The 12,959-nt window shown below is 53.9% G+C and overlaps 2 protein-coding genes across 2 annotated transcripts in view; both read left to right on the forward strand.

Moving 5' to 3' along the window:
- The first annotated feature begins 3,604 nt into the window (after nt 1-3,604).
- On the forward strand, nt 3,605-5,705 carry N656DRAFT_782522 (uncharacterized protein). The gene is made up of 4 exons (XM_064815775.1): nt 3,605-4,644; nt 4,774-4,885; nt 5,019-5,133; nt 5,237-5,705. Exons 1-4 carry the CDS (start codon nt 3,736-3,738, stop codon nt 5,472-5,474), a joined length of 1,374 nt encoding a protein of 457 aa, XP_064667264.1. The 5' UTR covers nt 3,605-3,735; the 3' UTR covers nt 5,475-5,705.
- Nucleotides 5,706-10,146: 4,441 nt separating this feature from the next.
- Nucleotides 10,147-12,959, forward strand: part of N656DRAFT_838852 (carbohydrate-binding module family 50 protein) — a 4,765-nt gene continuing 1,952 nt past the window's right edge. Inside the window, exon 1 of the mRNA XM_064818879.1 lies at nt 10,147-12,527. Within this exon, the coding sequence (XP_064667265.1) occupies nt 10,619-12,527 (1,909 nt within the window). The 5' untranslated portion in view covers nt 10,147-10,618. The remainder of the gene's footprint in view (nt 12,528-12,959) is intronic.

The raw sequence follows: 12,959 nt of genomic DNA on the forward strand, positions 1-12,959 counted from the left end.
ACAACCCCATGCAATCTGGAAAACCCGCGAAGATCGGGCCTGCACTCCCAAAGGGTGCTGGGGTGCGCTTCGCCCGTTCGTGTTGTCCAGAAAGCGAAGCTGCTCCGTGGCAGTGGTGGAGACGGAATTCGAGATCAGGGTGCTGCCCTGTCGATCCGGTACTGTATTGTACATATTGTACATACGTGTACACATATGGATTGTGCAACCGCCCGCTGCCACATTGGCATGCAAGATGAGAAATGAGGAAGCAGAGAATCGTGCTGAGGATTATCAACGAATTACATACTAGTAGCTGTGTGTGTAGTGAGTTTTGTACGGCGTACTGTACTGCAAATACATTTCCCCTAGGAACTAAGGCAAGATAACGTTATATGTATGTACTCCGTACAGGTACCTATGTAAACTACGTGCAACACGCCTCCCTAGGGCGTGTTGCACGGACCTGCGGCTGCTACGTGAAAAACCGCGCTAGGATCATCATAAGCGGCGCAATCACAATGCCTTGCCTGGGCTTGCCATTTGATATCTTGAGATGTATACTCCGTAATTACATAGAGACTTATGGGGTGGAAGGTGACGGACGGGAACTCATACCGCAAGGAATCCATAGTTAATGCCACGCTACTGTAATCTTAAACTCATCAAACCCACTTAGATCCGGTGTTACTGGGCATGCTTTTGGTTGATGCTGCGTGAGCGAATGTTAGCAGGGTAGGTGGCTGGTTATGCTGTGATCCTGGGCGGAAACTCGATCTGGGAGATCGCCCGCGGCAGTATCCGAACGAATTACGCGGCCATAATATACGGGAATCTTCAACAAAGGGGTGTTGGCTTCGAACCGTGCTGCATCCAGGGATCTAGATATTGGTTTGGCGAAATTATTGAATTGATGTGTGAACCTACACTCGTCCCACGAGTTATAGCACTGAAGAGTCTGAACTCTGAAGCAAGGTAGAATTCGCAGCTGCCGCGGCCTCCATTGCCTTTCATGGTCAGTCGAAGAAAGATTGACTTGAAGAAATTCTCAGCGTATCCTGGCCAGCTTGGGTATCTAGTGTATCCATTACCCGGTTGCGGGCAACGCAAACATACCCTTCGTATGGTACACCTAGTTTATCCGTGATACACTAGTGTAAGTGCACGGATCTGGCAGTTGCTGCTGACACTCTATTTTAGAGAGAAGGAATCGATCAATCGAAGAAGTCTTGACGTCTTCTCTTCCATGGCCTCCACCGTTGTGGGTCTAGCCTTGTTCAATGTAGTGTGACAACCTGTGTGATGTGTCCGGGTGTGTAAAACTGGAAGGAGCTCCGAACCTCAAGTACTTGATTATAAGTCTAAGCATCCGTGCAATACCTAAGGTACCTTAGTTTCCACAATGAGTTATTTTACTGCGCCGTCTCTCCTCCCTTTTGCTTGCTATTAGGTCCTCTTTTCCTTCCCTTCTGGTGTCAACATTCTCCCTTTTTGCCTTTCCTCTTCCCAAACAGCATGGCTTTGCGTACCTTATGTCATATAGACCTTTAACACTGATAGGTGGACATTAGTTTGCCCGACGCGCCGTGCCTATTAATTCGCAAAGGAGTACTTGTATTTTACATACATACCTAAGTATCCAAGACGCTTTAGTACCGGCTCCTGCTTGGTCACAGTCCTCATACCTTCATTGGAAGCAGGCATCTCCGCTAGGTTACACACCTACCGTATTGGGACCATAGCTCCCGCAAGCTCCTCTACTTTATATCTTACCGAAATACTGGGACCTGACCCAGCCAGCCGGGTTTCTCTCGCCTCTCAAGCTAGGTGTTTTCGCAAGACGCCATGCAAAAATTGGTCAGAATTAATATTGGCTTTAGTGGGGAAGCCAAGTTTATGCAGTACGGGGCTCGCCGTAAAGTCACCTATCGGCGCAAGATCACAGGACTTGGATTGATGGGTGCTGTATAATTACCCGTATGGAAAAGCTCTAGCCAGGGCCCAATCTATCCCAACGGCCGGTGGAAGATCAGGGCACCGCACCGTTGATATCACCGGTTGGGCTGCAGGAGCTGTTGCTGGTCTCAGCCAATCTTTCTAGTGTACGGACCTAAGGGTGCACCACATCAAGGTACTGTATGATACAATACAATACATTACATACATATACAAGGACCCGTTGGGCTTCTGACTGCATGAACGCCACTCCCCACTTACACACGTTAGAAGCAACCAACTCTAAGAATGTGCTCCTACACACGTATGTAGTGCGGTCGCATGTCCCTACAATGGAATGATCATTACATAGCAGGGTCATGTATACTCATTAAGTCCGCAGCATAGCAGGGCCGTGCCGCGCGATGAAATGCTCGTTGTGTATGTACATACAAAGTTTTATAATGTCTCCTTTGTCATATAGCCTCATTTCGCATGTGAAATTTAGTGTTATATAACCATAGTACCTAAGGTACGTGATTACGGAATGACCAAAAAGAAATCTATTGCAGCCCCCAAGAATGCGGCAGGAATCGAGATTGCGTCACACCAAACCCATCCTCAGGGTCTCGTGGATAACCAGAATGCCGATGGCGTGATAATTGGACATTGGTCCAAGAAAAACACAAGAAGAAAGCAGCCGATTCCTAAGTATAATGTACGGCAGAACCCTGGCCTGGCAAAGACGGCTTGCCGGCTCCGGCCCCGCTGGATTTCGGGGCGCGTTCCCGGTGTACCGATTTGATGGCAACAGACGACGGCGGCGCTACGCACAGACACGACTCCCGATGCAGACCCGTGTAGACCCTACGGGATCGAAAGCCATTCTGCTGCGTCTTCTGAAGTGGGAGAAGAACGGCAGCAAATCGGGTCGGCGGGGTTAAAGCCAGTTTCTGCAGCCCTATGTCAGACTGCCGGGGAGAATGAGTGCTCTATCCGCCGGGAATTTCTGCGCACTCCCTAGTCTCCAATGGCCTAGGGTTTCAAGTTGACGAAGCAACTGAAGCTGTATGCACCATCTGGCAGCTTCTATTTTGGTGAACTCTCCCGTCACTGTCGATCGACAGGCAACATCACTGCTGCAGCACGGGTCGCATGATTTAATGGGGCGAGCTAATGATAAAACAGACTGCTGTACGGTACATTGTATTGTACATATGGTAAGTTTTCTTACATTGAGCGGCAGAGCTGCAGAATCGGTTTATGCACCTGGAGTGTACGGGCTACCGGTACGAAGTACTCTAATCAAAGGCATTGTGCTGCTGCAGCGGCTGATACATGACCGCGATACAAAACTAGCGTATGCGATCAAATCGGAGTTGATTCTGATGTACGGATACCGACTCGATGGGAAAGGTAAAGTTAAAGGGAAACCGTTAAGAAAAGAGAGAAAATATCCAAATGGGTCGCGAGCAATGGATGTATGTATTGTATTGACAGTACATACTCGTAAGCAAGGCAATCGATTTCCATTGGTCCCAGGTCTTTGGTAATTATGTAACGCTAGCGCTTAGTTCGATAGCTAACCGAAAAGTCATAGCCTCAGCTGGCCGCAGAAAACCACACAATTACAGTACTACTCCGTATTGCCGTACGACACAGCTCGGTTTGGGCACTACATCAGATATCTGCATACTCCGTACATACATAGATCCATTGAAGGCTGGCGGCTGCCCCATCTCCAGAGGCCCAAGTGAGTTAGGAAGCAGCATTGCAGCAGACGCCGACATATCGGCAATGGAGGTAATGGAGGGGGAAAGCATGGTGCTGCCAAGCGGCCCAGTTCTTGACGCTTCCAGCGCTTTTCTACTTCTCGTCACTGTCTTGGTCTTTCTCTTGCCTCTGTTCACCTACTTTCCGCCCGTTCCGCCTTCGCAGCGTGATGCGCTCCTTGAAACACATTCCCCAATCGGCCTGAAGCCTGGGGATTCCGGCCTACAGAGCAAGCAACGAGGCCATGTAGAGGCTAACGGTAGTTCTGCGAAGAGCATGAGCGGCGGGAAACTCAAAGCCCACTGCGAGATCCGCAGTCTCTGCATCTACCCCGTCAAGTCGTGCAAGGGCATTGAGGTTCGCCAGAGCAAGGTGCTGCCAACAGGCCTCGAGTTTGACCGTCTATACACGTTTGCGCAGCTCAAGAGCCCCTTTCCCCTCGGCGTGCAGGCCACCGACGAGGAAAAGGAGGCGCACAAGTGGGAATTTATCACCCAGCGGCAGTTCCCTCTGCTTGCTACCGTTCAGGTAGACCTCTACCTCCCCGACGCCATCAAGGCCAACGGACGCTCCACCAAGGTTTCTGATGCATTTCTTCTCGTCCGCTTCCCGTGGCAAGAACCCGGTCTGCGTGGGGCGTTGAGCTGGGTGGCCGCCAAGATCGCACGAGGCCGGCACGCGCAGCCGGAAAAGGAGTTGCTCTTGCCCGTTGCCTTCCCTCGGCCGGACGAAATCGAAGCCCGGGGCTATGCCTATGAGCAGGTCACCATCTGGCGGGAATCGGTCACGGCACTCAACATGGAGGCAGATCTGCCCCAAGAGCTTAGGCTCTACTTGGGCGTGAGTAACAGGCTCGGCATCTTTCGCATCGACCCGGACCGATTAAGACCCGTCTACCGCTGCGCACCGACCGTGGACGAGGCTGGCTACCAGCCAGTTACCGGCTTTCAGGATGCTGTGAGGATCATCACCGCCCCATCACCAATCTCCCTTCCCCGCACCCTGTTTCGAGAAATGGCTCGATCCCCCCTTCCTTGGCTCACCAGAGATCAACTAACATGGACATGTTGATCAAACAACGGACAGTATCCGCTGCATCTCTTGAACCTCTCTAGCGTTCGAGATTTGGATGGCAAAATTGACAAGGACGAAGCCATCCGGGACCTTGATCCTCGAAGATTTCGCGCCAACATCATAGGTGAGCTGTGTTGACATTGGGTGTCGGTGGGGAGCAACTGTCCCACTAAGATCCGACTGCAACCAACACCCCTAGCTTACCCCTGGATTACTGCCGTCATTATGGTTCCACAATGGCTGACACCCCTTCACAGTGGATAGCGGTGATACCCCTTACGATGAAGAAACCTGGAAGAAGATTCGGTTCACGCCCGGGCCTAGCAGCAAGCGCGGTGCCTCGACATTCCATGTGTCTTGCCGGACTGTCCGGTGAGTACCACCTCGGCGGGCGGAACGGAATTAGCCGCCCAAATCAGGATTGATTCCTCTCCCTGCTACTCCACAGAACTGACGCTTTGTCCCCTATCTACAGCTGCAAAATGCCCAACGTTGACCCAGATAATGGACATCGGCATGCAGTGGAGCCGGACAGGTCCCTGAGGAAGTATAGAGAGGTCGACGAGGGCGCCAGGCATAAAGGATGCCTCGGGATGCAACTCACGCCTTTATTTGACGAGACTGCCTCGCCCGAAGATATGGAAAGTTGGGTCGAGGTGGGAATGTGCGTCGAGGTGCTCGAGCAAGGTAGCCATTTCTATATTCCGCAGTAGACCAACTAGAGAGGGTAGCAGAGCGGACAAGCAGATAGAGCGCTGCGCACATCTAACAGGAATCGACTGGAACTCAAATGAAACACAGACCCCACCAGGCATAACACTCCTCAAGGGCATGATCCTCCATCCACGGTCGTAACAAAATCTTTCGTCATCGTGGTCCATCAAGGAAAGAGAAAACCCACAGCTTGGAATCGCAAGCTTGCGACACGGGAAAAGGACATTGACCAGACGCCTGAATAACCTAGCCGACCACCATTGCACAGCAGAGCATCCAAGACCCCGACAACCACAGCCACAACAATATCAATGACCGGGTGTACACCTAGCCAGCCACTTGAGCGCCTGCCCAACACCCCTCCCAAATACCCGCCAGTATACATACCACCAGAGACAAACCCAGATACAAACCGATGAACAAGACAACCCACCGCCTAGGGAGGAAAACACGTCACTTCAAATCGGCCGGCGTCAAAGCCTGAACCATGCTGGTGCCCTCGCTGAAGCGGGTCCTAAAGATGCGGTTGGCGTTCTGGAACATGCCGTCCTTGAGCGAGACGACAATGAACTGGGAGCCCTTGAAGCGCGTCTTGATGAGGCGGCCAATGTTTTGCGTGTGCGACAGGTCCAGCGCCGCGTCCACCTCGTCCAGGATGTACATGGGCGCCGGCTTGAACTGGAGGAGGGCCATGATGAGCGAGAGGGCGATTAGGGAGCTAACCAAAGACAAGATTAGCGAGTTAGTTGGATAGATGGAAAATAATCAACAGAAAAAGGGGTGGAGGGAAAAGGAGGGAAAACGAACCGTTGGCCACCGCTCAGCTCCGTCAGGCTCTGTTTCCACACCTTGCCCAGGCAGACCTTGACCTCAAGCCCGTCGCTGATGGTCTTGCCCTCGGGGGGGTCCAGCTTCGCGAAGCTCCCCGGGAGCAGCTCGTTAAAGATCTGGCCGAAATCGGCATTCACCTTCTCCCACGTCTCGTGCAGCGCCTTCTTCTTGTAGTCGTCGAGGCTCACAATGGTCTCCTCAATCTTGCGCTTGTCGCGGATGACCGTCTTCATCATGTGCTTGAGCGACACCTCCTTCTTCTCGACGCTGTCAATCATGTTCATGACCTTTGGGTTGATCTTTTTGCGCAGTCCCTGGCTGCGCTCCGTCAGGTTGCGCAGCGTCGCGTTGCACTCGGCAATGTTTTGGCCCTTGAAGTCGTAGGGCGTGCCGCTGCGGCCGAACTGGTCCTTTGCGTCGGCGATCCAGTCGTGGTCCTTCTCCAGCTTGGCCGCCGCCTCGGCAATGTTCTGCTGCTCCTTGTGGAATTTCTCGATCTGGTGGCCGATCTTCTGCTTCTCGAGCCCTTCCTCGGTGATGCGCGCGTTCTTGGACCGAATGGCTTCTTCGAGAGCGCGCAGCTCGTCGTCATAGACGTGCAGCTTCTTGCGTTCCTCGTCGAGCTGCGCCTGCGCCGCGTCGTGCGTCTCCTTGACCTTGTTCTGCTCCCCGAGCAAATCCTCAATCTCTTGTTGCTGCGCCTTGAGGGTAAGGTCAATCTCCTGGAGCTGCTCCCGCGCCGCAGAAAGGTCGCCCGAGACTTGTTCCGAGTCGAGTTGCGCCCCCTGGAGCTCTTTCTGCAGCGCCTTGTTTGACGAGCTCATCTTCTCGAGGGAAGCCCGGAGCTTGTCAACCGAAGCTTGGAGTTCGATTAGCTTAGCGTCTTTGTTGTTGTCAAAATCCTTCATGTCCTTCTCGATTCTTTTCACATCGGCATTCGCCTCCGCCTGTCGATTCTTTGCATCCACGACTGATTGTTTGAGCTGCGCGATCGTCTCCTTCATGGTCGCAACCTCCTGGATAATAGACGACGATGAGTTGCCGCTGATCTGCTCCTCAGCAAGCTTGATCTCGTGTGCCTTGAGGTCAAGCTCTTGCTTTATCCTCTTGGCCTGGTCGAGCTTCGACTTCTCACGCGCAATGTGGGATTGGAGCTGACCGAGCGATGCTTCCGCTTCTCTCAGCTGCCTTGTGATCTCGTTGAGCTTTTGTAGCGTAACTAGGACACCGCTCGAATTGGGAGTACTGCCGCCGGAGAGTGTGCCCGAAGGATCGTAGGCATCGCCTTCCAGCGTAATGCTCCGCATCCTCACGTTAGGATCGAAGGTCACCCTCTTGGCCGTCTCGGCATCCGCGCAAATCAGGGTATTGCCGAACACATACTCCATAGCCGCCGAGACTTCCTCGTCGTAGCCGACAAGCGATAGAGCCAAGTCGACTTTCCCGGGGGCGATTCTCTGAGCAGTGGCAATTGTCTGCGCTGAAGCCTTGAAGGCTGCAATTTTGTTTAAGGGGATGATGGTCACACGCTTCCGAAGCTTTCCCCCCTGCAACAGTTGCGTGCCGGTGACTTCGGTGTCCACGACGACGTTGTATAGTCTCCCTCCGGCGCAAATCTCGAGCGCTGTGCCGGCTTTCGTGAACTGCTTGTCCAAAGTGAAGAGTTGCGCCACCAAACCTTTGACCTTTGACCTGTCGAAGTTGGGGACGGGGTCGGCGTAGTTGAAATCGATATTGGCAACCCTGCGCTTGAGGCCGTCGGCTTCCTGTCGCAGATTTCGGATGGTCTGCTGCAGCGCACTCTCTTGCTTGTACATCTCCTCCTCCGTACCCGGCTGGAAGCCAAGTTTGCCCAGTTCCTTCTCCAGTTTCTGAGCCTGGGATCTCAGACCCTCGAGATCTTTGAGGAGGTCAGCATTCTGCTCCTTTGCTTTTCTTGCCCGTGGCTCTTCTTCCTTTATCCGCTTCTCAAGATGAGCAATCTTGATCTTTGCCTGCTCCTGCTCCGTTACCGCAGCCGTAGCTCGGTTCCTTGCGTCTTGCAGCTGTCCTTGATATCCGTTTTCTTGGCCTTCCTTGGATGCAACACCGGTTTGTAGGGTTTGGAGCAGCTCCTCCTTTGATTCCGCCTCTTGACTCTGTTTCTCGGCGGCCTCTTTCGCAGCGTCATACTTTGCCTTAATCTTCTCATATGTCTTCGTCTTTTCCTGGAGACTTGCTTCTAATTCGGCAACCGTCTTCTCGCACGCTTTCCTCCGCTCCTGCTCCTCGGACATGCTGCTGCGCTTAAGATCTATTACAGTGGCAAGACGGACAAGCTCGTTGGAGTGTTTTTTTACAGCGTCCTCGAGTGCTTGAGCCTTGCCCCCCTTGCGCAGTTCCTTGTCGCGCTGCGCCTTGATCTTTTGCAGGTCCTCCTCGAGATGAGATATTTCACTCTTTAGCCGCGCTGCGGATTCCTCCAGGTCTTTCTGGCGCTGCTTCTTTGCCTCGAGGTCCGAGGCCGACTCCTTCAGCCTCTCCTGGTAGTGGACGTACTTGTATGCCACTACGATTCTGGTCAAGCGCTCGAGATCGTTTTGAGTCTGTTGGAAGTCGAGAAAGGCGCGTTTCTCGGTTCGTAGCTTCTCAAGCTTTGGCTCAATTTCGTCGCGCAGCAGCTCCGTGATCTCCTGAAGCTTCATCTCCTTCTTTGCCATTGTTTTGAGAGCCTTGTCCCTCCGATCCTCAAACATCCTCGTGCCGGCTGCCTCTTCGATCATGGCGAGAATCTCGACCGCTTTCATGTTCAAGACCTTGGTAATGCGACCTTGCATAATCAGGAAGTTGGGGTTGTTGATGTTCAGCTGGACCGACTGGAACAGGTTCTGCACTGTCTGCTGCTGCGCGCGATGGCCATTGATCAGATATTTGGTGGTACCGCCCAGCACAATCTGGCGTGTCACACTAATTGTGGCATACTCCTCGAACCCGATCGGCGACCGCTTCTTGTCTCTGTTGTCGAAGACGATGGTGACGCTCGCTTTAGTGACGCCGGCTTGGCCGCGCTTGTAGATTAGGTCCTGCCGACGGCATCAGCAAGCAAAGCGCTAGATAGACAAGATAGTGCTGTGCCTGTCTCCCACCTGTAGATTCTGCGCGCGGACCGTAGACATATTTGTAATGCCCAGCACGAAACATATGGCGTCCAAGATGTTGGACTTGCCGCTGCCGTTGAGGCCCGTGATGGAGTTGAAGCTCTCGTCCCTGTAAATGACGTTTAGTGCTTGCCTAGCGACCAGTCATGAGCCAGCAAACTCAATTACCATCCTGATATCACCGTCCGAACGGCATACGACTTGAAGCCCTGTGACATCTGGGTTAGCTGCCTGGAGCCGAAAGATCCCGAGATGGCCGTGTTTGACTCGGTGAAGACGTACGTCGATAATCAGTTCCGTGACCCTCATTACGCTGTTGTCGGTCTATCCCCGTTCTCTTGGTGGGCTTTCGATGGGGAAATCGGACTGGCGCGCAGAGTCGCAAAACCAGTTCAAGATACGCGACGACCCTCCTTTAGCAAATTGTAGTTATTTGTTTACTTTTGTTAGGTTGTCACCCCGCAGCACGTTGGCACGTGCGCCGCCGCTGCGCGACCAAAATCATCAAATGAGCACCAACTTGGTGAAAATACTATAGGTACGGTTGTACTGTACCTCGTAAGTTACACAAACTTGTGTATCTTACAGTACAGCGGGTAAATTACTTCAGCATCGTCCTTCGCGGTCATTGGCAACCCAAGTTGAACCGATCAGCCTGCAGGGATCCGTAGCCCACAAGGGCGCCACAGCCGCGCGTTGCACCCAACCAAGCCAAGAGTTCAGAAGGAAGGGATACGTCGTCAGACTCTCAATTCAAGAACTCCCGTCATGAACTTGCCTAACCCGCATCTGTGTTCGAATGTATTATGTCGACGGTGGTCCAATCCGCGTTTGGAAATCATTCTTTCGATGCACCCGCAACACATTTGGATCGTTTAACCGATTGGATTTTTCGGTTGCTGTAATATACATAGGTACGGATACATACGCTACGGTTGCTTGTTGCGCCATTCTTAGTTGGAAGTTGCCGCCAAGTTGGAGCCTCGAAGCAATCGGAAGGGCAGCGCGAAACCGTCCAACGCCCTGCGCGGCTTATCTCGTATAAACCGGATCGCCGCACGAGCCGGCTACCATTGACACTGAGGTTCGTCGCTCAATGATTGGATCGCCCACAGTCTGATGCTTTGCCGCTGTCATTGGCATTGCCCCGCGCCGAGGCCGGCCCGTCTGGGAGGATGCCCGAGGCAATGATACCCCCGAGGAGTACCTCTTCCTCGAGCGCACGCCTGCAGTCCTCGCAAGATGGAACAGCTCCAACTGTGCGCCCGCGAAACCGCCGCTTTCTAGACGGCGCGGACGGTGCTGCATCTTCCTCGGCCTGGTCGAGTCCAAGCCGATCTCCAACACGCGAGACAACCCCAATTCCGGCGGAACGTATCGGTGCCGTTACTGGAAGGAACAATCTTGGAACTGAAGCTGCGGGGAGCCCCTCTCGAGCGAAAATCTCGCCTCCGGGTCGTGGATTCCTTGATGGCGGATGGGCTCCGAGCTGGGCGGCCGTACAAGATCTTGCCTCCTCGCTGCTTGCCAGCGGGGGGTCGGCGTTGAGTGGGGAGTCTCGCCAGCCACGCAGCAGAGATGGGAGCAGGCCACGGAATCACAACAGGCAGGGCGACTCCAGAAACGATCATGGCAGCGGCAAATGGGGTCCAGAACCTCCGGCAAAGGGGAGACCGCACGCGGCCGACATCGCAGCCGGATCGCGCGCAGAGAGGGAAGCGACCTTGAAGGCTATGAGAACAGCAAGCGTACTTGAGAGCTATGACGGCGTCAACGGAGGGCTAGATGTTACTGGGAAGTTCAAGAAGCGCAACTCAGATGAAATCATTCGGGAGACGCCGCCAAGTCAAGAGACGGAGGAGTATCTGGCCTACATCCACCACGTCCAGCCGACAGACACCTACGCAGGGATCGTGCTTAGATATCGATGCAGGGAGGACGCCTTTCGGAAGGCTAACGGGTTATGGTCTCGGGATAATATCCAAGTGCGGAAGTGGTTGGCGATACCCGTTGATGCATGTGAAGTCAAGGGCCGCCCTTGTAACCCGCCAGATAACCCATCCTCAATGGTCGACCTTCTCTCTCGGACTCCGGATACAACGGACCCGTTTGGCAGGGACAAACATGGAACGGAGGACGGATATTTCTCCAGCTCTAGGACTGAGTCGACCATGTCTCATGTAGGGCCTGGCGACAACGAAAAGCCATGGACACATGTAAGATGGGTGTCGATAGACTCGCACCCACATCCCGTCGAGGTCGGTCGAGTACCGCGAAAAGCACTAGGTTACTTCCCTCCGCGCAGGAAAAAAAGCCTGCACACCACGTCAACACTCACTACACCACGAGTATCCATTGACCTACCGAGTGTCGCTGTGTCCGAGGCGGCCGTGGAGAGCCCGCGCAGCGGTACCTCCCGTCGACCGAGCCTCTTGTCAAACCGCCCGACGCGCAGTCCCTCTTACGGCGATGCCACCTCCGGCTCAGCACCAAGAAGCAGCCTGAACAGCGACGACGCCAAACCGGCCTGGATGCGCCGCCCTGGCGGTGTCGGCTCTCTCGGCAGGCACGTGCGCGCGCCGGGCCCGGAGAGGGATTATTTCAACGCATGGGCCAAGAAGCACTTACCAGGGCTAAATCTCGACTCTCTGCCGTCCATGTCGGTCATGGGCTCTGAGACTGCGCGGTTTGGTTTCACTAGAGCAGACGACAACACGCCGGCAGCCATCGTCGAGAGTCCCTTTGAGGAGGGCCGTGATGCCGCATCGACCAGCCGGCAGGGCACGGGGCTCGATAAGGCCGCCGCTGCAATCGAAACATGGTTGAGAGGCGCTCTTGAGCGGGCCAAACAGGCACCTCTCACGCCTGTTCTTGGGCCGCGGCGGAGGTCGTACGCTTCGCCGCCGCCGGGTGATCTTATCGAGTTGACGGATAATGCTAGCGATGATGGGCGCCATGAATCCTCGCTGTTAGACTCAAGGAGCCAGCTCAATCCCGCTTTAGCCACTCCCACGTCTGGAGTACCGGGTGGGTCCTCGGGACGAAGCTCTGAGCAGGGCACCACGATTCGCGGAAGGGCTGGGGGTGCTGCTCCTCGGCAGGGCAAGAAGATGGATTAAACGGCGGGAAGAGCACGGTGCGGCTACTATACATGAATGGCTGCTATGCGGTCGAAATGGCATTGTAAGGTTCGAAGGATATTTTAGCATTGCGGTGCAGGCGTTGTTGCGACATCATTTTTCCTTGTTGAGGGCGGCGTGATGGATTCTACGCCTAGGTCCTCTGTTTTCTCTTCATTGTATATTGCAGCAGGAGATACACGTGGCGTCGTGAAGATGCTGGGCTTCTATTCACTTCTTGAACCCAAGTGAGCTCAAACTTGATAAATCGTCAAGCAGCTTAACATGCCCTTGGTACAATAGGCGACATTGATGAGCCCTGTTTTGATATGCTCGTATGAACTGAGCTGCCACAGATGCCACAAGAAATGACTTGGGGTCTAGTGGAAGAGCGTGG

This window comes from Canariomyces notabilis (assembly GCF_033297395.1).
Source record: "Canariomyces notabilis strain CBS 508.74 unplaced genomic scaffold N656scaffold_23, whole genome shotgun sequence".
Lineage (NCBI taxonomy): Eukaryota > Fungi > Ascomycota > Sordariomycetes > Sordariales > Chaetomiaceae > Canariomyces > Canariomyces notabilis.

What these genes read in the sequence shown, in the direction of transcription:
- N656DRAFT_782522 (XM_064815775.1), top strand. Translation starts at nt 3,736, where the DNA reads ATGGTGCTGCCAAGCGGCCCAGTTCTTGACGCTTCCAGCGCTTTTCTA. An exon ending in ATTTCGCGCCAACATCATAG is followed by an intron (nt 4,886 to 5,018) that starts GTGAGCTGTGTT and finishes ACCCCTTCACAG; the next exon opens with TGGATAGCGGTGATACCCCT. An exon ending in GTGTCTTGCCGGACTGTCCG is followed by an intron (nt 5,134 to 5,236) that starts GTGAGTACCACC and finishes CCCTATCTACAG; the next exon opens with CTGCAAAATGCCCAACGTTG.